Consider the following 27,841-nt stretch of genomic DNA (forward strand, 5'->3'; position numbering starts at 1 on the left):
GTTCTCCACTATAGTTTCCACCGAGAAGTCTGTAACGCCACTGCGAATGGGAATACAGCACAATAATGCGTTTTTGGTTGCACTAAGTGGATCCACATTTTACAAGCAAAGGAAGAATCTTTCTTGCATTCTGCAGTATTAAAGTGGTATATTCAAGTTGAGAGCCAGCATGGCATAGTGGTTAAGAGGGGTGGCCTCTACAACTGGGTTCGATTCCCCACTCCTCCATATGAAGCCTGCTGGGTGACCCTGGGCCAGTCACAGTTCTTTCAGAACTCTCTCAACCCCTGCAGAGGTAGGTAATGCAAACCACTTCTGAACATCACTTGCCTCGAAAACTGTAAGGGATCGCCATAAGTTAGCTGTGACTTGACAGCATACATACACACACATCCAAGTTACAAGTGGGGAAGACAGAGAGGTAAATCATTCAGGCCAGCTCTTTATTATCTTTTGGGCCAGTAAACAATTATCTACCCACTGTCCATTACCAATAATTCTGGTAAATTTCCAAGGCAATTTCTCTTTTCAGTCTGTTGGAATGAACAAACAGCAACACCTCCCACATTCTCCATGTTGCTGTTAAAATATTTACTTAATTATAAGATCTGGATATTTTGGGTGCAGGTTCCTCAACACTCTCTGCCGTGGAGAGGAAACTCTGCGAGGAAGGAATGTTGTTTACATTCACAGAATGCAAAAGTCAGCTGGCTCAAAAGTCTGGGAAACACTGCATGTTGGAATTCATCCGGGGCCCTGACTGGAAGGATCTTTCCTATTTCAAACTTCCCCCTGCCCCCTCCCAGCAGGTTCCAGTTAAAAATGGAAGATGTGGATTTCTCCAATGAAACAGAACAACAATTGAAAAAACGAGCAGATTAGAGCCCAAGAGATAAGAACAGAAGAACGGCCCAGTAGTACATTTAGCCCAACATCCTGCTTCGCACAGTGGCCAAGCAGTTACCCTGGAGGGCCAACAAACAGGGCAGAAGTTAAAGCCTTCCCATGATGTTGCTTCCTAGCACAGAGTTTCAGAGCCTTACAAGCCTCAAGTGGGAGCAAGAAAGCAGAAAAATTCGCCATTAAGAGAACTATAAATGATGAGGGAGAAGACAAGAGGAAGCAGGAAGGTATCATAAACAGCCATGAGGAGAACATGGTTTGGATAGGAATGTTATCAGAGATGTCTAAAGATGCCCTGGTTAAGTGCAGCCCTTTCTTTAGACAATTAGACTTGGATAAAGAAGTTTCTAATCTCTCCCCCGACCCCAGCAGTCACTTCTGCTTTCAACACCTGTGGGACATGACAGAAATCAGCTGCTGAATTCATGAGCATCACTCTAAAGACCCTGCCAGAAAGAAATAAGTGAATTTTTATCACTCTTACTATATGTTCATATGTTGATTCTGATCAATACAGGGTAGGGGTGTGGATATTACTTCAGATCAGAGAGGCAGCAGAGTTAATCAACTGCAAAAACAGTCTTCAGGTGTCTTCTTTCCATCTATGTTTATCCTGTCCTTCCTCAAATGAACTCAGAGAAGTCTACATCATTCTTCCTTCCTGAATATTATTTTTATAACACTGTGAGCTAGGTAAAGTGGAGAGAGTAGCTGACCCAAGGTCACCCAATGAATTTCATTGCCTGAGCAGAGAATCTGAACTTGAATCTCCCCGGTCCAGTCTCCCCAGTCCTAATCTTCAGCTAAGGACTGACAAGTGTACCGTCCATGACACACATTTTTGAGGACAACATCCTACTTCATCAGCATTACACTTGGGTGCAACATATAGAGGTATATACATCATAAAGAGGTGTATATATAGAGACAGGTATATACAGAGAAATAGTAAACAAGGGGTCAAAAGGCGATGAGAAGAAGCCAAAGAAGAAAAACAGGAAGGAGAGTTGGTTTTTTATACCCTGATTTTTCTCTACCTTTTTAAGGAGACTCAAACCAGCTTACAATTGCTTCCCCTTCCTCTCCCCACAACAGACACCTTGTGAGATAGGTGAGGCTGAGAGAGTTCCGAGAGAACTGTGACTAGCCCAAGGTCACCCAACAGGCTTCATGTGTAGGCGTGGGAAAACCAACCCGGTTCTCCAGATTAGAGTCCACCGCTCTTAACCACCTATAAAGAAGTGCAGTCTGACATTTCTATGAGAAATGCAGACAAAGTAAGCATTCCCAACAACTGTTATTGTCAACTGTTGCTGAGCTTATCTTGCATACAGCTGAACTTTGCATTTAAATTTTTACCTCTAGTATTTTCACTCCCAGGTTTACATTCCCCCACCGGTACCCATTTAATTATGTGTCCAAGAGTATGGCTGAAGGGTAATTCTGGCTGAAGGTCTGCATCTGGTCAGCGCCAGCACAGACCTCAAGAATGTAAACCAACCTACCGTCCTTAATTGAAGAAAAGAAGGATATCAGCATAGTAAAATAAATAATTACATCTGAAACCCTCCCCCCTTATATTTGTGATATTTTGATGTAGCAACCTTGATTTTGCCTCAGTTATCCACATGCACACAGTGAAATAACATTTTACAGAGAACATTTTTTGCGTGTAACCAAGCATGTTCTAGCCCACCAAAGCTTCTGACACACACAAAAAAGGTGCTCCAAAATTAGTTACTCCAGATTGAGAGCGAAACGTTATTTTGTGAGAGAGTGAGAGAAAGAACACAAGGATCTGGCACGACATATTTCACCATATGGAAAAGGGCTACAAAGAAGTTAAAGTGCCTGCAATGAACAATTATTCTTGATATGAGAAAGTGGGAGGCATGCTACCAAGAAGGGCCAGGTAGAATCAGGATACAGAGGTATAACACAAAACACTCTACCATGGGTGCTTGCTGGGTAACCCTGGGTCATTCACACACTCTTATCCTAACCTATCTCACAGTGTTGTTGTGAAGATACATATACAGTGGAGGAGAGGAGGATGTAGGCTGCTTTGGGTCCCCACTGGGGAGACAGGCAGGGTATAATTTAAACAAACAAATAAACCAGAGTTAAGAGGTATGAACAGAGGTGGGAAGTGCCAAAATCAGCATTAATAATGACAGAAGAATCCCTATGTCCCTATTCAGCCCTTGGGAACGAGGTCCATTGTCCTGAACTTGTGTGTGTTAAGTGTCGTCAAGTCCCTTCCGACTCATGGCAACCCTATGAATCAATGTACTCCAAAACGTCTTATCCTTAACAGCCTTGCTCAGGTTTTGCAAACTGAGGGCCGTGGCTTCCTTTATACAGTCAATCCATCTCTTGCTGGGTCTTCCTCTTTTCCTGCTGCCTTCAACTTTTCCTGGCATGATTGTCTTTTCCAATGACTCTTGTCTTCTCACAATGTGAGGACATCCTCAGTTTAGTCATTTTAGTTTCTAGGGTCAGTTCAAATGAACACACATGAACATCCGAAGCTGCCTTATACTGAATCAGACCCTTGGTCCATCGAAGTCAGTATTGTCTACTCAGACCGGCAGCAGCTCTCCAGGGTCTCAGGCAGAGGTCTTTCACATCACCTACTTGCCTAGTCCCTTCAACTGGAGATGCCGGGGATTGAACCTGGGGCCTTCTGCATGCAAAGCAGAGGTTCTACCACTGAGCCACGGCCCCTCATCAAGGCGAGGCCTTATGCAAGGGAGGCTGTGGTGCTTTGGTCACATTATGAGAAAGACGGGAGTTGCTGGGAAAGACAGTTCAGACTTGATTTGATCTATAACCCACTGGTTTGTTTTTTATTTTTGGCAGCCCACGGTATCCCTAACACGGTACCCGTAACACATCTGTAACCTGAACTTGTTAATGAGTTCTATTTCCAGAACCTGCCGTTGCGATCTCCCTTTGAAGCATCCTGCAGGAGACTTTTAGTTCAGCCATGGAAGATATTAACAAACGCCTTCCCTCTCTGGTGATCATTTAACGCCAGATTTATGTCCATTCGTTTGGGGTGGGGAGGGGAAGACTTCAGGGTTGCTTTCTTATTACAGGATCATTTTCATTCTACAGAAGTCCATGGTATCCGTAACAAATCCATAACCTGAACTTGTGAATGAGTTCTACTTCCAGAACCTGGCGTTGCGATCTCCCTTTGAAGCCTCCCTGGGGGAGACTTTTAGTCCTGCCAGGAAGATATTCACAAACGCCCTCCCTCTCTGGTGATCGTTTAACACCAGGTTTATGTCCATTTATTCGGGGGTGGGGAGGGGAAGACTTCAGGGTCGCTTTCTTATCACAGGATTATTTTCATTCTACAGAAGTCCACAGTATCCATAACAGGGTACCGTAACACATCCCTAACCTTAAAGACTAACAAAAATATTTTCTAGCAGGGTATGAGCTTTTGTGAGCCACAGCTCGATACCTTCAGATACCTGTATCTGAAGAAGTGAGCTGTGGCTCACGAAAGCTCATACACTGCCAGAAAATATTTTTGTTAGTCTTTAAGGTGCTACTGGACTCTTGCTCTTTTCTACTACTGCAGACACACTAACACGGCTACCCTCTGTGAACTGAACTTGTGAATGAGTTCTATTTCCAGAACCTGGCGTTGCGATCTCCCTTTGAAGCTTCCCTACGGGAGACTTTTAGTTCAGCCACAGTGATCATTTAACGCCAAATTTGTGACCATTTGTTCGTGGGGTGGGGGGAAGAGACGGACTTCAGGATCACTTTCTTATCACAGGATTATTTTCATTCTACAGAAGTCTACGGTATCCATAACAGGGTACCCGTAACACATCCCTAACCTGAACTTGTGAATGAGTTCTATTTCCAGAACCTGGCATTGCGATCTCCCTTTGGAGCTTCCCTACGGGAGACTTTTAGTTCAGCCACAGTGACCATTTAATGCCAGATTTATGACCATTTGTTCGTGGGGGGGGGGGAAGAGACGGACTTCAGGATCACTTTATTATCATAGGGTTATTATCACAGGGTTATATCATAGGTTATCATAGGATCACTTTATTATCATAGGGCTATTATCACAGGGTTATATCATAGGTTATCATAGGATCACTTTATTATCATAGGGTTATGATCACAGGGTTATATCATAGGTTATCAAAGGATCACTTTATTATCATAGGGTTATTATCATAGGGTTATGATCACAGGGTTATATCATAGGTTATCATAGGATCACTTTATTATCATAGGATTATATCATAAGTTATAGGATCACTTTATTATCATAGGGCTATTATCACAGGGTTATATCATAGGTTATCATAGGATCACTTTATTATCATAGGGTTATTATCACAGGGTTATATCATAGGTTATCATAGGATCACTTTATTATCATAGGGTTATTATCACAGGGTTATATCATAGGTTATCATAGGATCACTTTATTACCATAGGGTTATATCATAGGTTATCATAGGATCACTTTATTATCATAGGGCTATTATCACAGGGTTATATCATAGGTTATCATAGGATCACTTTATTATCATAGGTTTATGATCACAGGGTTATATCATAGGTTATCAAAGGATCACTTTATTATCATAGGGTTATTATCATAGGGTTATGATCACAGGGTTATATCATAGGTTATCATAGGATCACTTTATTATCATAGGATTATATCATAGGTTATCATAGGATCACTTTATTATCATAGGGCTATTATCACAGGGTTATATCATAGGTTATCATAGGATCACTTTATTATCATAGGGTTATGATCACAGGGTTATATCACAGGTTATCATAGGATCACTTTATTATCATAGGGTTATTATCACTTTATTATCATATAGGTTATATCATAGCCTATCATAGGGTTATCATAGGCTGCAAACCCCAGCCGAAAGAGGCCGCCGTGGAAACGGCGGCAGCAGCTGGGAGGGGGGGATCCGTTAGAGGAACCAGGCCCGGCCACGGAGGGGAAGGGAACGCGAGGTCGGGGTGGGGGAAAAGAGGGGTCGCCGAGCCTCGGCCTAGGCCGGCGAGCCCAGCCGCCGCCGCTCCACGACGCCGCCTCGGCCTTGCCCGCCTTTCCTTCCCCCCTTCTTCCCCTCCGACGGACGCTCGGCCTTACCTGCCCGCGGGGAGGACGGAGAGAGCCGGCCGCGTGTCGGCCGAGGAGCCAGAGAACCGCCGCCGCCGCCTCCCCTCAGCGCTCAAGGCGGGCAGGCGGGAGGGAGCGAAGGAGGCGCCTCCCTCTGCTGTCCTCGGGGGGGGTGGGGAGGAGGGTTTGGGGGGCGACCGTTAGGGGGCGGGTTCAGGGTGGGCGTGGTGGTGCCCCCCCTCTTTTTGTCGTTGGAAACAACGGCTTTTTTTTCCCCCTTTTATGCCGCTAAGACGGAGCTTTACGCAAGGGAGGCTTCGGCCGCGTTGTGAGGAAAGACGGGAGTCGCTGGGAAAGGCAGTAGCGCTAGGAGAAGGCAGGCGCGAGGTCGCAGGTTCAGTTAAAGGGACCAGGCGGGTGGCTGATGTGAAAGGCCCCTGCCTCAGACCCTGAAGAGCCATGGGGAGGGGCCGTGGCTCAGTGGCAGAGCCTCCGCTTGGCGTGCAGGAGGTCCCAGGTTCAATCCCCAGTATCTCCAGTTAGAGGGACTAGGCGACTAGGTGATGTGAAAGACCCCCGCCTGAGATCCTGGGGAGCCATGGAAAGGGGGCGTGGCTCAGTAGTAGAGCCTCTGCTTGGCATGCAGGAGGTCCCAGGTTCAACCCCCGGCTTCTCCAGTTAAAGGGACTAGGCAGGTAGGTGATGTGAAGGACCTCTGCTTGATACCCTGGAGAGCCATGGAGAGGGGCCGTGGCTCAGTGTTACAGCCTCCGCTTGGCATTCAGAAGGTCCCAGGTTCCATCCCCAGCGTCTCCAGTCAAAGGGACTGGGTGGGTGATGTGAAAGACCCCTGCCTGAGACCCTGAAGAGCCATGGGGAGGGGCCGTGGCTCAGTAGTAGAGCCTCTGCTTGGCATGCAGGAGGTCCCAGGTTCAATCCCCAGCATCTCCAGTTAAAGGGACTAGGCAGGTAGGGGATGTGAAAGACCCCTGCCAGAGACCCTGGAGAGCTGCTGCTATGGGGAAGGGCCATAGCTCAGTGGTAAAGCATTTGGGGAGGGGCCGTGGCTCAGTAGTACAGCATCTACTGGGCATGCAGGAGGTCCCAGGTTCCATCCCCAGCATCTCCAGTTAAAGGGACTAGGCAAGTTGGTGATGTGGAAGACCTCTGCCTGAGACCCTGGAGAGCCATGGGGAGGGGCCGTGGCTCAGTGGTAGAGTCTGTGCTTGGCATGCAGAAGGGCCCTGGTTCCATCCCCGGCATCTCCAGTTCAAGGGACTAGGCAAGTGGGTGATGTGAAGGACCTCTGCCTGAGACCCTGGAGATCCGCTGCCGGTCTGAGTAGACAATACTGACTTTGATGGACCAAGGGTCTGATTCAGTATAAGGCAGCTCCATGTGTTCATATGTGTTCCTGAGTGTAGTGGTTAAGAGTGGTGGACTTGACGCTAATGACGTGCATTGAGAATGTAAGCAAGGAGGAGCTGGGTGGTGGTGGTGGTAAATGGCGGGCCGCTTCAATCTACAATTTACTTGCAGCCATTATTTACTTAGCAGACATTATGGGATGGGGGGAGCTCCTCGTATAGCCAGATTTACCAAGAAGAAATCACTGCGTTTGGGAGGTGAATCAGGAACGTATTTCTGGAAGAGAGCGGGGGTGAGCCATTTGTGGGCACAGGGACCTGTTTTGGTTGCTCGCTTGTCCTCTTTTTCTAAGCCATTTTCTAATGAAAAAGTGAAAAAAGTGAAAAACTGCACAGGGTGGTGTCTCTTTGTAAACATGAAAAAAACAGTGGTGGACTTAAGTCTGGAGAACTGGGTTCGGTTCCCTGCTTCTCCACATGAGCGGCTTGGTGTAGTGGTTAAGAGTTTGGAGCAGTGGACTCTTAATCTGGAGAACCGGGTTTGATTCCCTGCTCCTCCACAGAAGCAGCGTGGTGTAGTGGTTAAGAACGGTGGACTCTAATCTGGAGAACTGCGCTTGATTCCCTGCTCCTCCACATGAGCAGTAGACTCTAATCTGGTGAACCGGGTTGGTTTCCCTGCTCCTGCGCATGAAGCCAGTTGGGTGAGCTGGGTTGGTTTCCCCACTTCTCCACATGAAGCCTCAGTTGCATGGAATTGTAGCAGTGATGGTGTGTGGGATCCAGTGCTATCCACCGCACTCTGAACCATTTATTGAGTTGAAGAAAGTCTTGTCTTTTATTCTACAGAAGAGTGCTGTCATTCATGCCCCTTGGTTTTTCTTTCTGCAAAACACTGCAAGGTGTCTGACAAAGGAAGCTTTGACTCTCGAAAGCTTATACCCCAAAAAATCTTGTTGGTCTCTGAGGTGTTTACTGGACTCGAATCTAGCTGATCTACTGCAGACCAACACAGCTACCCTCTGAAGATATATTTTGTTTTTAAAATCCTGATTGTACACGTTATAGCATGTGTGTAGCTTGGGAAACATATATAGGCAGTAAACCTCTATCAGAAGCTGGGGATCAGCAGCTGTTTCCTTCATGCCATACTCACGAGCTTCCTGAAGCACGCTGCTGGAAACAGGATGCTAGACTTTGGTTCGATCCAGCAAGCAGAGAAAAGTAGATTAAAATAGCCGGGAAGATCAGTCATGCCAAAGCTGGAGCTTCATATGAATGGGACTTATTCGTGACTGATTGGTCAAACCTTTTTTTAAAAAAAACAATCCAAAAAGCTGTGGAATCTGTAGCTCCCATGGAAATGGCAGAACAGTGCTTGGATTTATTTGTTTCCATTTGGAAAATCTGTTTCCATGCTGGGGAAAAAGTGACATTTGCTTGTCACTTCTGTATGCCCCAGTTATCTATTTTCTACTGTACATTTGGAGGTGTGGTTCAAAGGTTTCCATATTTGTACTTGGTTTTACATTTTGAAATAGTTACTATACTCATATTCTGCTTTGTACTGATTTTCCTAAACAGCCCATTTCTTAGCACTTGGCGCTAGAGTACACGGAACTACCAGCCAGAGAGTATCCGCCTTCCTTTGTACTCTAAATTCTCCATGAGTAATCCAATTTTCTTTGGAAGAATGTTTCTTATGTTGCAAACATGAGAAGAGGCACTGGCAAAATAGGGACAACAGTAACATTGTCTCAAAGGTTTTACTAAGTTTTTATGGATATACCTCTTAAGGGCAAAAAGTGTGTGTTTTTAGTGAGAGAATTTCATTAACAGAACAGTAATAATACAGCTCATAACCAACTTTAAGTGACTGTTTTACCTGAAAATAAAGTAATAGATTAGAATCACCAGCAAAACAGGAGTTAGAAGGAAAGAAAAAAGAGAAACAGGATTTAGAAGGGAATGTAAAATTATATCCTTTTAACGTCTTTAGTTTAGGCCTGTACCCTAACCTGGATGGCCCAGGCTAGCTTGATCTCATCAGATCTTGCAAGCTAAACAGGGTGGGCCCTTAGTACTTGGGACAGGAAACCACCAAGGAAGTCCAATGTTGCTACGCAGAGGCAGGCAATAGCAAACCATCTTCATTTGTCTCTTGCCTTGGAAACCCTATGGGGTCACCATAGGTCAGCTGCAACGTGATGGCACTTTATACACACAGTTTAGAGGGCTGATTTATAGACAAATGATACAATCCCATGCAAAGTTACTCCACCCTAAACCCACTGATTTTATTGGGCTTAGACTAGAGTAACTGCTTGCATTGCACTGTAAAGCTAGTAAAATCTGAACAAGAGGTTTCCTGGTTTCCTAGCTCAGTCACTATGCCATATTAACTCTGGTTATGGACTGGTTCGCCCTGACCTGGATGGCCCAGCCTAGCCTGATCTCGTGGGATCTCAGAAGCTAAGCAGGGTCAGCCCTGGATAGTATTTGGATGGGAGACCACCAAGGAATACCAGGGTTGCTGTGCAGAGGAAGGCACTGGCCAACCACCTCTGTTAGTCTCTTGCCATGAAAACCCCAAAAGGGGTCGCCATAAGTCGGCTGCGACTTGATGGCATTTACACACACACACATGGCCTGATTCACATGTAACAGCAAACCAGCATGGTGTAGTGGTTTGGAGCGGTGGACTCTGATCTGGAGAACTGGGTTTGATTCCCCACTCTTCCACATGAGCGGCGGAGGCTAATCTGGTGAACTAGATTTGTTTCCCCACTCCTACACACAAAGCTAGCTGGGTGACCTTGGGATAGTCCCAGCTCTCTCTGCCCCATCTACGTCACAGGGTGTCTGTTGTGGGGAGGGGAGGGGAAGGGAAGGTGATTGTAAGCTGGTTTGATTCTTCCTTAACTGGTAGAGAAAGTCGGCATATAAAAACCAACTCTCCTTCTTCAAACCATAGCTTGTCATTCTTGTGAATGAATCTGGAACGAGCCTTGGATTCACGTTCCACATTCTTCTCCCACCCAATTGTGGCTTGCAGGGCAAGCACAAACTGTAGTTTGCAGACTATGGTTTGCAGCAAACTGGGAAGGAAGGGAATTGCAGTAAAGCCAATGACAGAGTGCAAGACTCAGCCCACATATTTGGTAATCATTGCAGGAACCACCTATGTAGCTCATTTTTATCCGACCCTTCCTTCAGGTAGCTCAGGGCGGCATACAGGTTTCTCCCTTAGCTTATCTTCACAACCACCTTGTGAGGTTAGGTTAGGTCAGGTTAAGAGTCACCAAGCAAGCTTCATGGCAGAATGAAATGGCATCCCATCTCCCAGAATGCCCCTAGTCCAATACTGTTACCACATTATGCCACAAATAACCCTGCTGAATTTCCGTCTTGTCCTTTTTGTGGTGCTGCCCTTGCTCTGTACATTTGTTCACAAAACAAAAAGGTCTGGTTTTGGCATGACATCTGAACAAAGCCAACATTAGCGTCACGCTCTGTGTAGTAAAAACCAAAAGGAAAGACACATTCTCTCTGTTCAGTGCTTATATTTCATACAGTGCAGTCCAAAACATAGCACTGATGAGTTTAACAAAAAAAACCCAGTTTATTACCAAAATACAGTTAGTCAATACATGACAAAAACTTCTGTAAAGCAAAATAAATTATTTTAACAATGTACAGTATTTTCAAAGGTAGCCAAAAGTAGTACTACAAAGTTCGCTGGATAGCTCAAAACAGACAATCCTAGAGAAGAACTTAAGGCATGCAACTTAATGTGCGGGAAAGAAGGTATTTTTTTTTTATATAAAATAAAGCCATCTTATCAATAAGATACAGCAAGAGGCATATCTGCAGTCTTTTACTTGTCAGTTTAGTTTCCCCCCTAAAAGTTTTATACTTTAGATATTAAAAAAGCAATGCCATGGTATTACAATCTTTTCTTAAAAAAATATATGTACCCATGCCCGTGAATATCAAATGCAAATTTCTATTAAATATATTTTAACATTACTTTGAGCACCAACATGTACATTTATTTATTTTAATGATTAAATAAGTGCTTTTTAAAAAAATGCAGTAACTGCCTGAATCCTGCTTCGTCTTCAAGCGAACAATGTGGAGAGAGCTGATAGTCATCCTTTGCTAGTGAAGCGGTTGAAGCCAACTTCATTTGAAACTTGTAGTTCAATGTTTCCAAGTTGTAGAATAACTGAAAGGCCGGGTTCAGACAAACTGCAGTACAGCCTATGTGAAAGGCCAGGGGAGCGGGGAAACAGTGGGATCGCACCTACCCATCAGGGTAACTCTCCTACTTTGGGCCTTCTGGGATAGCCACATACTGGACTTCACAACTGAGAATGGTTGTACTTCCAGACCACAGAAAGGTAAATACTACACAGTTTGTGCCCACGATTATTGGATTTTATGTACCTGGGCGCTGCGTAAAAACTACTTATGTTGTGTAGATGTTCAGCAAGTCCTAAAATAGGATAAGTGACCCGGTAGATAGAACAGCCAATATAATTCCACTGCTCAGTCTCATGTCCCCCTTAGTATCGCACTGAACTTATATGAACTGGCCCAGAAGTGCAGGGTCAATCCCTGCAAATAGCTTCCACTACCGACTACAGCTGGATGAATGCCGCACTGGAAGAGTGCAATCTGCAGCGCCTCCGTTTGGGAATAAGTCTATTGGTATCAACAAAACTGACTCCTGAACCCACGCACACAGGTACTGCAGCCAGAAGTGTCAATGGAAACCGGGTTGGATCCAAGGTTTGCTTTCCGTCAACAGAAGGGGGGGGGGACATTTTGGCCTCCCCTATCCCTTCACGCTGCAGCCCACTGAGCCTCCCCAAAATTGCCCCCTGTCCCCACAGGTGTAACATTTCAGGGAACATGGCTGCAGGATACAGAAACGACCCATCCTGCTGAAATAAGTAAAAAAAAAAAGTATATAATGGAGTCCTAACAGCTAGAGGAAGAGGCTGAAATTAAAATTCAAAGTACTAAAACTGCACCTACCTAAAACCGGGGGGTGGGGAAGAAGCAAACATTGTACTTAGCATTGTCTTTCTTAGCATTTGTGTTCCAAAAGCCTGTCATTTCAGATCTCGGAACAGAAAGACAGGCCGTATGTTTGAAAAGCGTTCTTACAAAAAGAAACAAAAAAATGGCAACCTAGCTCCCAAGCCGATTACACAGCAACACTTTCCAAGGCAGGTAACATGATCGGTAAACTGGTTTCAACCTAGTCTTCCACATGACAGCTATGCAAATCTTGAGAGCAAACAGACAGCAACTGCATTGGACACTTAAAATAAGGAAGCAGTCAATATGCTTATTTCCTGTGCAAATGAATGTCAGATTTCTAGTATCAAGGTTACAGTCAGTTTGTTCGTTATTTCAGCAACAACAACAACAAAAGTACTCCATTTCACTATTTAGCAGTAAGAGTTTAACTAAAGATTACAGGTACAAGCAGTAAAAAAAACAACAACCCATGCTGAATACATACACCTTTCTCTAGCCCTCCAATTCATTTCAACTGCTCTTTGCATGTGGTATTCTAAAAAAATAAAACTTCACATGCGCACACGCAAAAAAATCAGTAGCTTAAATAAGGATATCACCAATTCATCTCTTCACTGTCTTCCTGTAGTGTAATAAAGAGGCATGATCCATGATGGAAAAATAATAATAAAGGGTCATGGCAACCTATCATGGTTTTGAAATGATAAATTAAAATAAACCTAGTGCTTTGGTAGTTTTTTTTTTTTAATCGTGCTATACACAAATTGCAGCAAATAGACCCTACAAAGATGGGAGGTGGAATGTCATTACACCTTGTATGACCTCAGAAATTATATAGTTGCCCAACTATTTTCCAGTTTCCAATTACACTGGAACTTCATGCTGAGATCACAGTGCTGAGAGTGAGGACCGAAAATGGCAGTAGCAGCCAAACACATTTCATCAAAGTTTTACGAGTGAAGTTCATTCTGAATCATTAAAGAGCACGTTTTAAAAATACCAGGTACAGTACCTTGAACGTTAAACCTTCCCTAATTGCTCTGTTCTGCAAGAACAGCGTTAAGAGCATTCAACTTCTAAATCCCATCTTTCATAGATTTGAAACGTTCCTGTAAACTGGGTTAGAAGACCCATTCTTTCGACGTAAGCGGTGAGTGTTATTTAGAAACAAATAATGGAAGAAATAGGTCGGGGGGGGGATTCGAGTTTTGTTATGTCAACAAAGTGAGTTGAAGTATTTCCGCACTTGATTCAGCACTTAACGGTTCTTGAAAATTATATACAAAACTTGCCCAATTTCACAGGTTCAGAAAAGTCAGGAGGGAGTAGCACCATGAAACCTGTTAAGTTTTTAAGCTTAATTCTGCTAACAACGATGTATAAATAGGTAATAAATACACAAGAAACATGTTCAGCAGCTCTTGGAAAATAATTCAGATTTGCATACCGTGAATTGGCTCGAGTAAACAAAACTGCAGTGTCTTGGCAGGAACTGCGAGGGATTCCACCCACATGCAATAAGGTAATGTCAGAGGCTGCCATCTTGAGCCCTGCTGACTGAACTCCTACTGGACATTGAGCAGTTGGATTGTGTGCAGGGTTTCTGTCAAAGAAATAGACTTAATACTTTGCTCAAGGTGTGAAATGCCTCCTTCTAGAAAGGAAAGTGTGTGCAACCTTTCCTTGCAGCCAACAATTTGCTTGCTTACGGTAGCCTTGGCTGAGTTTTCACGGTATTCCAGCGAAGCCAAGTCAATAATTTCTGCTCTGTTGAATGGTCATTTCATCAACACAAGATAAGCCTTTCTCAGGGTTGTTTCAAAGTTGGGTTCAAGGTCTGCCTGTGACCACCTGTTTCTACTGCTTCCTATGCTCCAAATTATGGCACGTCCAACACATTGAAATGAAAAACCGTTAATGAAATGTCTGCTCACACTTCACGATATAGGTAGTATTAAACTTGTGGACAAACATTTAGGGTACCAACAAGAAACATTTGGACACTCCTAGCATTGTGGCATCCCATAGGGGAAGGAGAAGATTAGGCCAGACAAACACTTAGCAAAATACACACTTGTTTTATACCAGCAAGAACAAGTATCTTTTCTGAGAAAAAAGCAACTACGCTAAAGAATTGTAAGGCCAAAGACTTTGCTCCATCTCTCTCTCTCCCCTCTGTGAGTTTTGGGAAACAACTGCTTCATCATTTTACTTTGTCATGTCAAGGAAAAAAAATGTTAATTACCCGAAATGAATGTGACGTCCTCCCAGTTGTTTTGAGGCAGGAAGATAAACCCCCATAATACCTTAGCGTGAATTTCTTATTGCACAAACAGACGTTGGATTAGTAACAGGCATTGAAAATGGGTCTGTCAACAAGGGATAATAGTGTCGCATTTACCTTTTCCCTACACAGAGTATGAAGCTAAGCAGTTACTTCAAGAAGCTGTGGGGTAATCTGCTTTCTGGTTGGTACGACGACATCAGAAATTGGGAATATAGCTATCATCCTGCTCACAAGTCCTCTCTTTTAATAAGGATTTCATGTTACGTTTATTGAACTCAGGAAGAAGCAGCACCTAAAGCAACGTCTGAAAAGGGGGAGCTTCGCTTAGCTTACGCTCTGTGCTGCACCGTGGTCCTTGTTCAGGATTATGTTTATAATTTCACCTTCGTGTTCCTTCATGTGGTCAAGTAAGGTCTCTTTGTTGGTGGACTCAAATCCGCAAATGCAACAACAGAAGAGCAGAACGCAATATTCCGTGCCAAGATGGGCCAGACTCACGTTTTTTTCTGAATCGCATGAGGTATTTGAGGAGGAACTGAGGTTCTGATTGTCGTTGGAACTCGTGGTTTTGTTTGTGGTCTGGCTGGAGGAGTCTGACAGCAACGAGACCTCGGAATGGCTTGTCAAAGGAACTGAACTATCTTCAGGGCCTTCAGCTATTGTCTTCCCAAGAAGCTGACTTGGAGACCTAAGGAAGAAGAGCAGGGAAGGGAGATTATTTTCATTACATTACTAAATCAGAGAGCTGTGAAGTATTGCAGGGTGCAAGATAAAAATCACTGGGAGATTTTCCTCTTTCCCTTATCCTTCAGAGCGGATACTCTCCAATCCGAGATGACTCCTGCTCGCCTAAGTACTGAACCACTCAGCAGTTTAGTGATGCACCAGAATTTAACTGATTCTCAATATTCCATCCCTTCTAGGGCATGTTTATATCTCATCAGACCATTGTTAGAAGTTTTTTTTTCTTTTGCCATTGGTTAACTGACAAGGACATGTCTCTCTCCCTCTCTCTATCTATATATATATTCTGCACACCTCAGGAGTTACCCTGTGGTCAACTCAATTCTGCTGCTGTCACCAGCTGCTTAAGGGCCAGCCGGTTTATGTTTAGCTATAATGACAATCAACAAGTGGAATTCTTCAGTGCTATGCAGTATTATAGATAATCTCTAACAGTCTGCCCACAAAGGTACAAGAAGGCACAAGTTAGATTCAGCTATACCCTAACAAGAACTCTTAACTGTCCCCCCCCCCCCCACAATGAGTCCCCAAACAGCATTCTAAATTTCCTTGACTTTAAAGAGATGTTCAAAGATTTGGCACGAGAGCTGTCACTTGAGAAATTGCATCAAGTACACTTACAATTCCCCAACAACAACTATCTGTGCCAGAAAGCTAGGCACCAAGCTGCTCTCTGAACTCAGGGACTGAAAAACTTAGTTTTAAGTCTCTGTTGGAATTCGGCAGCTGCCAACAGAGCAGCAGCCTAAACTACATTTATACCTCAAAATCAAGGTTATATCCTGTGCAAGCCTTGGGATTATGTTCTATATCATGGTTGCAAACAATAATGCTAAAATACAAATGTACGCACCGGCCACTTTGAGACATTGCATCGTTAATAGCTTTGTTCACTTGTTCATAGTTATAATTTTGGTCACTTGCATGTTTCCACATATGAGACTTTAGCGAAGGAGGGTGGCTACACACATATCCACAAAGGGAACATCTGGGGGTGGGGTGGGGGGAAATGGAGAGGAAAGAGAAGTGATTACCAGTAAAAGAAATAAGCACACCAATGTGTCATCCAAAATTCAAAAGAATTTATTTCAGTTAGTTAGTTAACACATATTACATCTCGCTTCTTGTGAGCAATGTATGGTACGGTCATGTTTGGAGACAGACGTCTTACCAGAATGAGAAGTATAACTACTGAACAAATTTCCCTGACAAAGCTCAGTGAAATGTGTTGGGAATGATCTATTCTACAACTACTGTGGTTATTATGGTATTAATAACTTTTGTATTTTTTTTCTGGGCCCTGGTGCATTCTTTCTCTTTCTGGTTATGTGTGCACACCCAAAACCAGACAGAGATTGTGTGTATGTGCATGACATTACATAGTATCTTGTTCCAGTTTCAAGGCCAACTCAGCTAGTTTTATTGAATGTTATCAGGTAACCTTTAAGACCTATGTCAAATCGCACATACAGAACTAGAAACATCACACATTGCAAGCCAAAGATCTTAAGGCAAGTGCCATCACCTAAGTGATTAAAATGAAAACAGAAAGGACCAGGGCAGGAGGGAGAAGTTGAAGACGCCTAGAAAATCACACAGCTAGGATTCGACATACTTTCAGAAGCACCAGACAGCAGCTCCAAACAATAATGGGATCTAGGCAAGCTCTTCACTCAGAATAGTAACGGTAATTCTTAAATTCATTGAATAAATGGATAAAATATTAATTTTAGCTCTTTATTAAATAGGTTTCTCATTGGAACACATTACATGCAAAATACTGATCAAACTGTACATCTGTTTTTTTAAATTAAAAAACATGTTTTATTTCAGTCTCTCTTCCCTAAGCGTTACCTGTACTGGTTTACGGTGTTTTACACCAAGGGATAAGGATAATAAAAATATGTGCTTCTGAGAATATGCAAAGCGCTTAGGCAAGTGCAATCCACTTGAAGGTGTTTAGGGAACAGGCGCAGTTGAATGGAAAGTACCATCCAGTCACAGCCAACTTGTTTGTCTCTTACAATGACTTACAGCGACCCCACTGGGTTTTCAAGGCAAGAGACAGGAGATTTGCCATTGCCTTCCTCTGCACAGCAACCCTGGACTTCCTTGGAGGTCTCCCATCCAAAGTACTAACCAGGGTCGACCCAGCTTAGCTTCTGAGATCAGATGAGACAGGGCTAGAGAGGGGCATTCAGGACACAGCAGAAGCACAATAACTCCCTGAATATGCCTAGGGCGTCTAGGCAGGCTTAGGTTCCTGGACCTCTCTTTTGAAGAGGCAGAACATTGCCCAGAGCCACCAAAAGCACCAACTATAATGACCAAAAGGTATTTTTTTAAAAAACCCAAAAGTATTTTTTTAAAAAAAACCAACCTAGATGACCTATGCTAATGAATTTGTGAGAGGAGGCACGGCCGACGTCCAAGCGACCCAATCCCCAACTATTTTATGCATTGTAAAGGAGACCACGGCCTTTGGCTGAGCAGCCGTCGTTACCTACTTGAACTGTTCCATTAGCTGAACTGCCTGGTGCTCCTGGGGGTGCCGCCTCATGTGGCATTTCAAACTATTCATATTTGTCGTGGCGAAGTCGCACACTCGACATCTGAAGAAACAACAACCGGTGAATGGTCCCCGACCTGCTGACTCAAGTCGCCAGCGCGAGAAAGAACGATGGGAAGTTTTGGAAGGGTGATGGCAGTTCAGGAAGCTGCCTTATATCGAGTCAGGCAGACTCCGTTGATCTATCAAGGCCAGTACTGTCTACTTTGACTGATACAGGTTGATACCCCTTATCCGGATATCCGATATCCGGACTGATCTGAAATCCAGACCTTTTGAGCCGGCAATGCAGGCATTACTCACAGGCCTTCAGCAGTGCCACTGATGGTTCAACATACACAAAATTATTTAAAATCTTGTTTAAAATTACATTCAGGCTATATGTATTCAAAAATGAATTTCGTGTTTCGACTTGGGTCCCATCTCCAGGATATCTCATTATGTATATGCAAAAATTCCAAAAATTCCAAAATTCCAAAAGATCCGAAATACAGACCACTTCTGGTCCCAAGCGGTCCGAATAAGGGATACTCAACCTGAGGTGGCTCTCCAGGATCTCAAGTGGCGGTCTTTTTACATCACCCGCTGCTTGATCATTTTAACTGGAGATTGAACCTGGGCCCTCCTGCATGCAAACCAGATGCTCTGCTGGGGGCTCAACCTGGGGCCTTCCGCATGTAAATTAGATGTTCTACCACTGAGCCACAGCCCCTCCCACTACAAAAAGTTCAAAGAACGTTTTGCCATTTAGGTCTCATTCTGGAATCTTTAGCAATACAGTCGGTTAAGTACAGATTACTGAGTATCCCTTATCCAGACATCCGGTATCCGGAGTGATCCAAAAACCAGACTTTTTGAGCTGGCATGCAGGCAATTACTCACAGGCACTCAGCAGCACGCCAGTTTGCTTTCTGATGGTTCAATGTACACAAAAGTATTCAAAATATTGTTTACAATTATATTCAGCCTGTGTGTATAAAGTGTATTTAAAACATAAATGAATTTTGTGTTTAGACTTGGGTCCCATCCCCAAGATATCTCATTATGTATATGCAAATATTCCAAAATACTGAAAGATCCAAAATATGGACCACTTCTGGTCTCGAGAAGTCCAGATAAGGGACACTCAACCTGTATATGAAAGTTGCTCACCATAGAAGGGAAATGTCCGAGTGTCCATTTGTTACAGGCCTTCTGTGGTACTGCCTAACTTTCCAAAATGAAGGACCGGAGCTGCCACTTGCGAGCAGTGAGATTCTTTAGAAAGCTCCCCCCTACTTACAAAACATGGGGGGCTGCAGACAAATCGAGCCCGGAGGATGACCTGAAGTCAAGTGATGCAGCAACCAGGCTAGGGCCTGGATGAGAGATGTCCTGGGACCCCAACATACACCGCCCCAAGTTCCACAGAAGAAGGGTGAAATAAAGAGCAAGTAAAAAACTCGTTTTTATTATTTCTCTACCAAGTGAACTGTAAAAAGAGGGAACTGCACAACAAGCTCAATGAAAAACGTTGGTGGATTCTGAACAACGCTGTCACAGTGAGTCAGTTATTCATGACACATGGCTTCAAAATTAGGTTACTTGAAATTGCCCACAGTTTTCTATCTTTAGACTAGGCAATGGTGGGAAGGAACAACCCTATGGGAAATAAATTCCTTTTTATAAAAAACAACAACCCTGAAGTACCCACTTTCATAACTGGAAATACTGAGAAACCTACCGGTATGGTTTGTCAGAGTTGTGAATCCGTCTATGGTTCCGCACCCCAACATACGTCGTGCTTGTGTAGTCACAAGTGTCGCATCTGTAAAGTTTCTGGACTGAAATCCTATCCCCTGTACGTGACACAATAGACAAGAGTTTATGCATGTAGAATTACTTTTGCTTTAAAGCAGAAAGATTCTGTCTCAGATCAAGCTGGCTTATCTTGGCTACATTATAACCTCCCAATCCAAAATAAAAACAGTTCCATGTGCCCACATGGAGTCGATCTATAAAGTGTGGTTTGAAAAAAATATTTATGATGCAATTAAGCATTTTATCATGAACAGCAAGAAAGGAAACATTTGTTGGCAACCAATAATGCTGCCTGGATAATAAGTATCCAACTGCTAACAGCAATGTATTCATGCCCTATTATATCTTCTCTGTGTGTAAAGTGCCATCAAGTCGCAGCTGACTTATGGCAACCACTTATTGGGGTTTTCATGGCAAGAGACTAACAGAGGTGGTTTGCCAGTGCCTTCCTCTGCACAGCAACCCTGGTATTTCTTGGTGGTCTCCCATCCAAATACTAACCAGGGCTGACCCTGCTTAGCTTCTGAGATCTGTCAAGATCAGGCTAGCCTGGGACATCTAGGTCAGGGCCATTATATCTTCTACTATTAGCTTAATTTGTGGCTTTTACAAAATGCAATGGTATATCCATTTCCCTTCATATTTTACAGTGCAGACCTAGAAAGAGTTATGCCCCTCAAAGCCCATTAACTTTCAAGGGTATAACTCTACTTAGGGTTTGATGGTGAGATCCCTAAATCACTCCTTGTGCAACAGAAAAGTAACATTTATTAGAAGGAGATTCGTAAGGAGATTCCATACACATCAATAGACGAGCAAGTGTTTGTCCCAAAATTAGTAATACAGACTTGTTTGTTCTCTAAAGATTCCCTGATTTTGTATATGTATCTTTAATGGGGGAAAAGTTAATGTTTTCAGAACCTACTCGGAGCCCTGAAAGCACGGCAGGCTATGAATAAAAGATATATGGATTAGCTGTACATTTCAGCAGGATGTTCCCTCTGCTGTCAGTCAGGTCAAGAGTTCTGAGAATTGCTTCTATCTCTTTTTTGGGGGGGATAGAAAAGGAAGAGCAAGCTCTATGATGTATAAAGGAGCGACTGATTTTGAACAACAAAAACAGGTGTTCCTCTAATGCACCTTCTGATGACAGTCTTCTGTTATTAGGCATTTACCAGGCAATTGTATGCAGAACACACCCTTTAATTGTACAGCACGGTTACGTTCGAGAAAGGCACCGACAATTCCATAAACGCGGAGCGCATGTTCCCCGCTCGGCTCCCTGGCACATAAACAGATGCTGAGCCATAAACCTCTTGGGTCTCAGGCTGTTTTATAGAGGTGACATCTGCCTGACAAGAGGACTTCCTTCCCGCAACGCTCTCGTAATTTGACTGCAAAGAGCTTCCCAAAGACTTCCGAAAGCTTAAATTCTCATTTAATGAATGCTATTAAAAGGAGAACATTTGCACTCAAGTCAACCCTGGCTTTTGATTTATTATTATTTACGAAGTGCTTTAAAATTTAAAAACAACAATGGCAACCCTGAATTCAGACAGCGCCTGCAGCGCTTTCCTTTCTTTCTTTTTGCAGAAATGTACGATTAAGAGCAATTAACAGCATTTAACTCCAGGATCCCTGAAATGCCAGACTTGCTTCCTTTAAAAGGGGGTGTGGACAGTGGCAAATACAACCTCCCTCCCGAGCCTTTTCTGCCCAGTTTGAAAGCTCTGCCCTCTCTCGAGGCCACAGAAAAGCACCTTCCCCTGCTTTCCATGGAGATAATCACGATGGGTCGCCGGGTTAGTCTGTCAACAGCAGTAGAAAAGAGAGAGAGTCCAGTAGCACCTTAAAGACAAACAAAATTTCTGGCAGGGTGTGAGCTTTCGTGAGCCACAGCATACTTCTTCACTTCACTACCTTAAGAAGTGAGCTGTGGCTCACAAAAGCTCATGCCCTGCCAGAAATTGTGTTCGTTTTTAAGATGCTACTGGACTCTTGCTCTTTTCCTCTGCTTGTCTTCCACGGACCGCATGTAACATATAAAAGCTCCCATCTTACATTGCTCCGGCCTGCAAACAGCATCTCCGCATGCCAGCATTTCCTAGTCCGGGGAAGTGTTGGCAGCGGTGCTCAGATGCCGCACATGACGGGAAGGTGAGCTTTTGTTTATCTCCTTATTTTAGCAATTTCAATTGCTGCACGGCACGCCGTGCCCGATGAAGCATTCTTCAGCAGCCTCCAAATTGGAGGCCAGGACATTTAAAAGCAGCCCGATGCTATCGTTAAACGAGTCAAAAAGAGAGACAGTACCAACACTTTCATCCATTTCGCTGCAAGTTATTAGTTTGTTAGGTGATGATGATGTCGAATATATATCCGGAAGGCTGTGCTGCTCCCTCTCGTGGCTTCGCAGCTGACTCTGGAATACCAAAACAAATATGTAATGTACCACAAAGAAAAAGTTTGATACAGAGTGGTAAAATCCCTGGCACTGAACTGTAGCTACTGTTTTCAGACTGAACACATGAACACATGAAGCTGCCTTATACTGAATGAGACCGTTGGTCCATCAAAGTCAGTATTGTCTACTCAGACCAGCAGTGCTCTCCAGGGTCTCAGCAGAGGTCTTTCACATCACCTACTTGCCTAGTCCCTTTAACTGGAGATGCTGGGGATTGAACCTGGGACCTTCTGCATGCCAAGCAGATGCTCCACCACTAAGCCACGGCCCCTCCACTGGATCCACTGCATCCCTTCCACCAAGCAGGATGCAGCGAATCTCTTCTGTAAGTCTTCCTTCTGAGTTTTCCTGCTTATTCTTCCATATCAGAGCAACACTTAGCAAGAAGAACTCATCAGATCTAATCCTTTATGTCAAATGTGGTTTGTTTTTTTCTTTTACGTCAGGTACGTAAATGCTCTCATGTCACAAATGACTTATGGCGACCCCAGCAAGGGACTTTCAAGGCAATTGAGAAGCAGAGGTAGTTTGCCATTGCCTTCCTTTGCAGAGTCTGCCTTGGGGGTCTTCCTTCCAAAAACTGACCCTGCTTAACTTCCGAGGTATCTGACATGATAGGGCTATACCATGCAGATGTCCCTCGTTATGTGTCGGGTAGCCCAACCAAACGGCAGTAAGTTTACAACTGCAATAGACTTTAATAGAGTTTAACAATGTACTTGGAGACTATGGAGATGGTACAAAGCTATTGTTTCTTGTAGCTTTATTTGCCCCTTACAGAATTAAGAGAAACAGGACAGGCCTATCATTTAGGCCAAACGATTGCTAAGACTTGCGAGGTTCGATCGCCCAACCTGAAATCTGCAGGGAGTTTCTGCTCTGTATGCCCAACACCACTGAGCTGTCAAAGGGCGAGGGGAAAAGTGGTTTCTATTACAGCCATGGTTTGCTGAACATCCTTCCCAAGAAAGTCTTTAGCGCCTGTCACAATTAACATTTGGTACTCATCATAGAATCACATTGTTGGAAGGGACCACCAGGGTCATCTAGTCCAACCCCCTGCACAATGCAGGAAATTCACAATACCCACCCCCACACCCCCAGTGATTCCTACTCCATGCCCAGAAGACAGCCAAGATGCCCTCCCTCTCATAATCTGCTTAGGGTCATGGAATCAGCATTGCTGACAGATGGCCATCTAGCCTCTGCTTAAAATCCTCCAGGGAAGGAGAGCTTACCACCTCCTGAGGAAGCCTGTTCCACTGAGGAACCGCTTTAACTGTTAGAAAATTCTTTCTAACGTCTAGACAGAAACTCTTTTGATTTAATTTCAACCTGTTGGTTCTGGTCCGACCTTCTGGGGCAACAGAAAACAACTCGGCACCCTCCTCTATATGACAGCCCTTCAAGTACATCGGCCATCAAGAAAGACTGTTTCAACACCCTGCAGTGGAGACCACAGAAATGGTTTATAAAATTACATTTATGGCTAGGTTACCTATGCAAATTCAGTTTTGTACATCCATTTATTTTATTTCCAGCTTTTAAACTTGAGGGTGGTTTTTTTCCTGAGAAGGAGGACAGGTTGGCATTTGCTGATCACTTAAGGTTGAAAGAAAACAAGTCAACAGACTTATGCTGATTGCTAATATTTAGCGAGCAAGTAAAACCTTTTTCTTTTCAAGAAAATCAGTTCAAACATTGACCTGTACCACAAATTATTATCACTTCTGCATGTTTTAGGTTTTAACCCCCAAGTAGGGTTTTTTAAACACTTTTTGTGTGATGGTTTTGAGCACGTTTATCAAAATATTATATAAAGCAAAGAAGGTCAAGGATACTACATCAAATAGTATGCCACTGACTGACAATGAATAGATTTGAGTCCACTAGCACACCTTAGAGACCAACATAATTTTCGAGGTATAAGCTTTTGAGAGTCAAAGTTCCCTTTGTCATACAAGCATCTTAAAAAAGTGTACCTCAAAAATCTTGTTGGTCTCTAAGCTGATACTGAACTCAAATCTAGTTGTTCTACTGCAGACCAACACAACTACCTCCTTAAAGTATCTTCACGACTTGAGAAGGGTACTTCAGTGCAGCTTTTTAAATATTCACACTTCTACAGGCTGAAGCCCGAGTTTTACTTGTCTTAATACAGCAGGCCAACTTCAACATGGCATAGGCAGAAATCTAGCTCAGACCATGCTGGCTCCCCACTGAAGAAGAAGAGTTAGTTTTTATATGCCAACTTTATATGCCAACTTTCTCTACCACTTAAGGGAAACTCAAACCAGTTTACAATCGCCTTCCCTTCCCCTCCCCACAACAGACACCCTGTGAGGTAGGTGGGACTGACTTGCCTAAGGTCACCCAGATGGCTTCGTGTGCAGGAGTGGGGAAACAAATCTAAGTTCACCAGCTTAGCCTCCGCCACTCATGTGGAGGAGTGGGGAATCAAACCCGGTTCTCCAGATCAGACTCCACTGCTCCAAACCACCGCTCTTAACAATTACACCACGCTGGCTGGATAAATAGCTAACGTTTTGGCTCATTTCTCAACCTTGGATTCCCCTCTGGCATCGAAGCACACCAGGGGCTCCACTGCTGGTACTCCCAACAGTGCCTCTGCCACAACCGATACACATGTCCTTTATAATGCTTTTGCTATGGCAAGCTGCCATCTCCCGATTCGTTTAACTCAAAAGCAATCGAGAGTGCCACCAACGAAAAAGTCAGCAAATGCAAAAGCCAAAGCCACTCACCTTGTAATGAAAGGACTCCTCGCACTGTTTACATTGGTACATCCGGGTCTTGCAGTGGTTGATCATGTGGCTTTCCAAGTCCTTGCTGTCGTCCGCGATATGCTCGCAAATCGGACACTGGTAGGGCTGCCTCTGGCGGTGGACACGCAGGTGTTGCTTGATGTAACCCTTGTTGCCGCTGCTGTAGTGGCACAAGCGACACCGGAAGGGGCGATCCACGTTGGGGATGTATTCTACCAAGTTGCTCCCCAGCACGTTGGCATCAGTCGCAGGCTGGCACTGCACGTTGTCTTGAAGCTCCTTCAGAATGTCGTCGTCGGAGGCGTTCTGGTCTGTCCTCTCTTTCAGTTTCTCGATCACGGTGAGCAGCGACATGCTAATGCCCATTTTAATGGGGCCTTCCGCTAACTCCTGCTTATCCTTCTGTATCTCCATGAAAGCACAGTCGGTTTGGCTCAGGCTCGGCAACTCCTCCGCTTTGAGGGAAGTGACCAGTTTGGAATGGGACGGGTAGCCACTGTCAGCCTGTCGTTGGCCCGTGTCTGAGCTTAAAGAGTTGGCTTCGGCAAAGGCCCTGAGGCTTGACCGGGTGAGCTCCGCGGCTCTGATGGGCATCGTAACTAGAGCTTCCGCGGCTAAGGAGTGCAGTCTCAAGGACTCGGAATTGGTTCTTCTTCGCGTAGGAGGGGCATTTTCGTCAACCGCCCTGGCTTTTCCGGGGCTAAGGTCGCCATCTTTCTTCTCCGTGCTGTTCCATCCTATTATCACTTCTTCAAGGTCAACGGAATTTTTGTCCATGTGGAAAACGTCCCCAGGCCCACCACGCACAACTCGGCTCTGCTCGGCGATAATCTTCTCGGCCTCCACGTCAGCGCCTGTCAAGTAAGGTTTCTGCAAGACTGGCTCTTCGGCGCTCGGCAAACGTTCCACTATGACGTTAACATGGCCTTTCTTATTTGGGCTGCAGTTAATAATTTTCTGGGCCGATGACAGCAAGCTATCAGTCATCAAATTATCTTGCTCCAGATCAGTGTCCAACATCGCTTCCTCTAACAGTTTTCCCTGGGGAGAAATCAGAGCTGACTGACTCAGGACTGCTTCCTGTTTTACTGTTTCTTCAATGGGTGATGATTTGTAGGTCGTTTGCTCTGGGCCACAAAGATGGAGCTGAACGGCCTGGTCGGTGCAGAGATCAAGCTCGCTGTTTTCTAGTGCGAGGACGACGGTATCGACATTATGAGGAACACCCAATACAGTGGAATCTTGTAACGTGGCTTGCTCGTTTTCGTCCTCAAATATGGGATACGAGCAATCGACTTCACCAGCATGCTTCCAGGCATGTGTTTTCAACATTCTTTGCTGACCACAAGTGTAGCTACAAATTAAGCATCGGTACATGCCATATTGCTCGTAAGTGTACCATTTTCGCCTCCCCTTCTCCGTCAGAGGAGTAGACTGATGTTGTGCTGCCAGATCAGGGCCTGCTTTGACAAAACTTTCCAGTGGTCCGTGCAGAGTGGTACCAGAGAGACTCGTACACTGCTGTTCCTTTGACGGAGCGTGGTTTTTGTCGTCATTGTCTGGGTGACATCTAACGTGCGTTTCAAATTCTTCTAGGCTTACAGTGGCAAAACTACATATGGAACACATGAGTACTACCTCATTCTGCTGACCGTGTTGTTTTAGGTGTTCTTTTAAAAGATGTAGAGAGGGAGACAGAGACTTGCAAAGGCTACACTGGTAGCAAACCACCTTCCTTTTACTCTGTGGAGGACAGTCAGTCATGTAATAGTCTTCAATATTTATTGTCCCCAGGGCTGGCAACTCAACTGATTTAGCCGGTATCTCTGGGAGGTCTTGCGAGTCGACTGGAAGCACAGCGGTTTCTGGATGCAAACGTTTCTTCCCTATAAGAGGGCATTTCTGGGACTTCTCGTTCTCAACTATTTTGCTTAACTTTTGGATGACCTGGATTAACGGATCAGGGTTACATTTCCTTTGGTCTTCACCACTTTCCAAGGGCGGGCTGAGGACGGCCTCAGAAATCACGACAGCTTCCTGTTCTCCAATGTTGGACACTAATGCTGTAATATTGCTTCCTTCTTCCATAATACCTGAAAACAATTTGGGGGAAAATACGTTGGTTACAAAATGGAACATCAAACTTCAGGAGCACAAAGATAAGTCATATTTCTGTGATCCAACCCTAAACATGTAATTTCGATGGGTGAGACCCCAATTGGTTCCCTTCTGGTAAATGAGGAACCTTCCTTCAGAGGAGGAAGTTTTCCTCCTTCCAATGGAATGGGGTCCCCAAACTTTTTCAGCCTGTGGGCACTTTAGGAATTCTGACACATAGTGGTGGGTGCAACCACCAAATGGGTATGACAGGAGGTTGAACCACACCCATGCAGGAAACCCAAGTGCAGTAGAAAAGAGGGATAATTAAAAAACCCCACTGAGAATAAAATTGACACTGTAGTAGCAGCTGATGCCACAACATTATTGTAATCTACGCAGCCAATTGGACCTCCAGTAGCCAACCAGAAGCAATGCTGGGCAAAACCCCCATCTGGCCGCACCCACTTTCTAAAAACACTTGATAGGCACCAGGAAAAATGTCAGCGGGTGCCATGGTGCCCATGGGCAACAGGTTGGGGACTCCTGCAGTGGAATAACTCTGCACATCTAGGGAAAGGACTTTGACTCAGTGGCAGAACACATGCAGAAGGTTCCAGGAGGTCCAACCATGGGAA

The 27,841-nt window shown here is 44.4% G+C and overlaps 1 protein-coding gene across 1 annotated transcript; it reads right to left on the reverse strand.

Moving 5' to 3' along the window:
* Positions 1-15,062: 15,062 nt before the first annotated feature.
* ZNF507 (zinc finger protein 507) lies at positions 15,063-27,194 on the reverse strand. Its single transcript, XM_056862680.1, has 6 exons — positions 25,086-27,194; positions 22,174-22,278; positions 20,302-20,320; positions 19,780-19,894; positions 16,329-16,475; positions 15,063-15,431 (listed from the first exon to the last, which is right to left on the reverse strand). Exons 1-6 carry the CDS (start codon positions 27,192-27,194, stop codon positions 15,068-15,070), a joined length of 2,859 nt encoding a protein of 952 aa, XP_056718658.1. The 3' UTR covers positions 15,063-15,067.
* Between the last annotated feature and the right edge of the window lie 647 nt (positions 27,195-27,841).

This window comes from Euleptes europaea, chromosome 17, assembly GCF_029931775.1.
Source record: "Euleptes europaea isolate rEulEur1 chromosome 17, rEulEur1.hap1, whole genome shotgun sequence".
In the NCBI taxonomy this organism is placed as follows: Eukaryota; Metazoa; Chordata; class Lepidosauria; order Squamata; family Sphaerodactylidae; genus Euleptes; species Euleptes europaea.

Coding starts and splice junctions, on each gene's coding strand:
- ZNF507 (XM_056862680.1), bottom strand. CDS start 27,194: ATGGAAGAAGGAAGCAATATTACAGCATTAGTGTCCAACATTGGAGAA. Junction 16,476..19,779: donor AACTCTGACAAACCATACCG/GTAGGTTTCTCA, acceptor CCCCACCCCCAG/ATGTTCCCTTTGTGGATATG. Junction 15,432..16,328: donor AGTGGCCGGTGCGTACATTT/GTATTTTAGCAT, acceptor CTTCTTCCTTAG/GTCTCCAAGTCAGCTTCTTG.